Source organism: Histomonas meleagridis, assembly GCF_020186115.1.
Source record: "Histomonas meleagridis strain 2922-C6/04-10x chromosome Unknown contig_104, whole genome shotgun sequence".
In the NCBI taxonomy this organism is placed as follows: Eukaryota; Parabasalia; order Tritrichomonadida; family Dientamoebidae; genus Histomonas; species Histomonas meleagridis.
The window spans coordinates 245,313-246,250 of NW_027150750.1; the positions used below are offsets into that span (position 1 = coordinate 245,313).

Below are 938 nucleotides of genomic sequence, written 5' to 3' on the forward strand. Positions count from 1 at the left end.
AATTGCAACTTATTTAGATGAAGAAGATTTAAAACTCTTTTTCGAAGAAGATTTTATTTCGTTGTTAACATCATTTTATCCATCAATGTCATTTGATTTGGTCGAAGATTTGTTTTATTGTTTTTCCAATCTTTTCGATTATCTTCATGAAAAAAATCAAGAAACTTTACAAGACGTTTTCTTTAATCCTGATTTCTTGAATTTCCTTGAAGAAGTTCCACCAAATTCTTCAACGCATTTCGAATATTTTTATTCAGTTGTTCAAAAAAATTTAAATTTGAATTCAATGGAATAACCGCCACACGACGGTTTTGCCGGTCCAAATATTTAACGTCTTTTTTCAAAAGGATTTTTTTATTTTTAATGAATATTGTCACACATGAAGATTGGGAAATTAAAACTTATGAAGGTATTAAATCTTATGTACCTAAAGAAGGGAGTGTTCCAAGTGAAGTTCGTCCAGGAGTTTATGAAGGAGGGTTTCAACTTTGGGAGTGTACTATTGATCTTCTTCGTTATCTTAAGAACATTAATTTTGAAGGCAAAAGTGTTTTTGAATTAGGATGTGGACGAGGTCTTCCAGGTATTTATTGTTCACTTCATGGATCACCAGAAGTTGTTCTTCAAGATTTTAATCACGAAGTTCTTGAAGAGATTACACAGCCGAATGCGAAACTTAACGATTGTCCACGAAATGTTATTACATTTTTCAGCAGCTAAATGGGCAGATGTTCCACAAATATTTCCACCAGAAAAATTTGACATTGTTTTAGCATCAGAAACCATTTATCGTAAGGAAGATCTTCCATCATTTGTTTCAGCATTTCGTCACTTAGTTAAGAAAGACGGCGTAGTTCTTGTTGCAGCGAAGCGAATGTATTTTGGACTTTCTGGAAGTGTTTTCGATTTGATTGATCTTATTAAAGAGGAATTTTCAT

General features: G+C 32.3%; 1 protein-coding gene across 1 annotated transcript; it reads left to right on the top strand.

Moving 5' to 3' along the window:
- Positions 1 to 363: 363 nt before the first annotated feature.
- On the top strand, positions 364 to 720 carry GO595_000549 (histidine protein methyltransferase 1-like; the record flags this gene model as incomplete). The annotated part of the gene is made up of 1 exon (XM_067918731.1): positions 364 to 720. One exon carries the CDS (start codon positions 364 to 366, stop codon positions 718 to 720), a length of 357 nt encoding a protein of 118 aa, XP_067779329.1.
- Between the last annotated feature and the right edge of the window lie 218 nt (positions 721 to 938).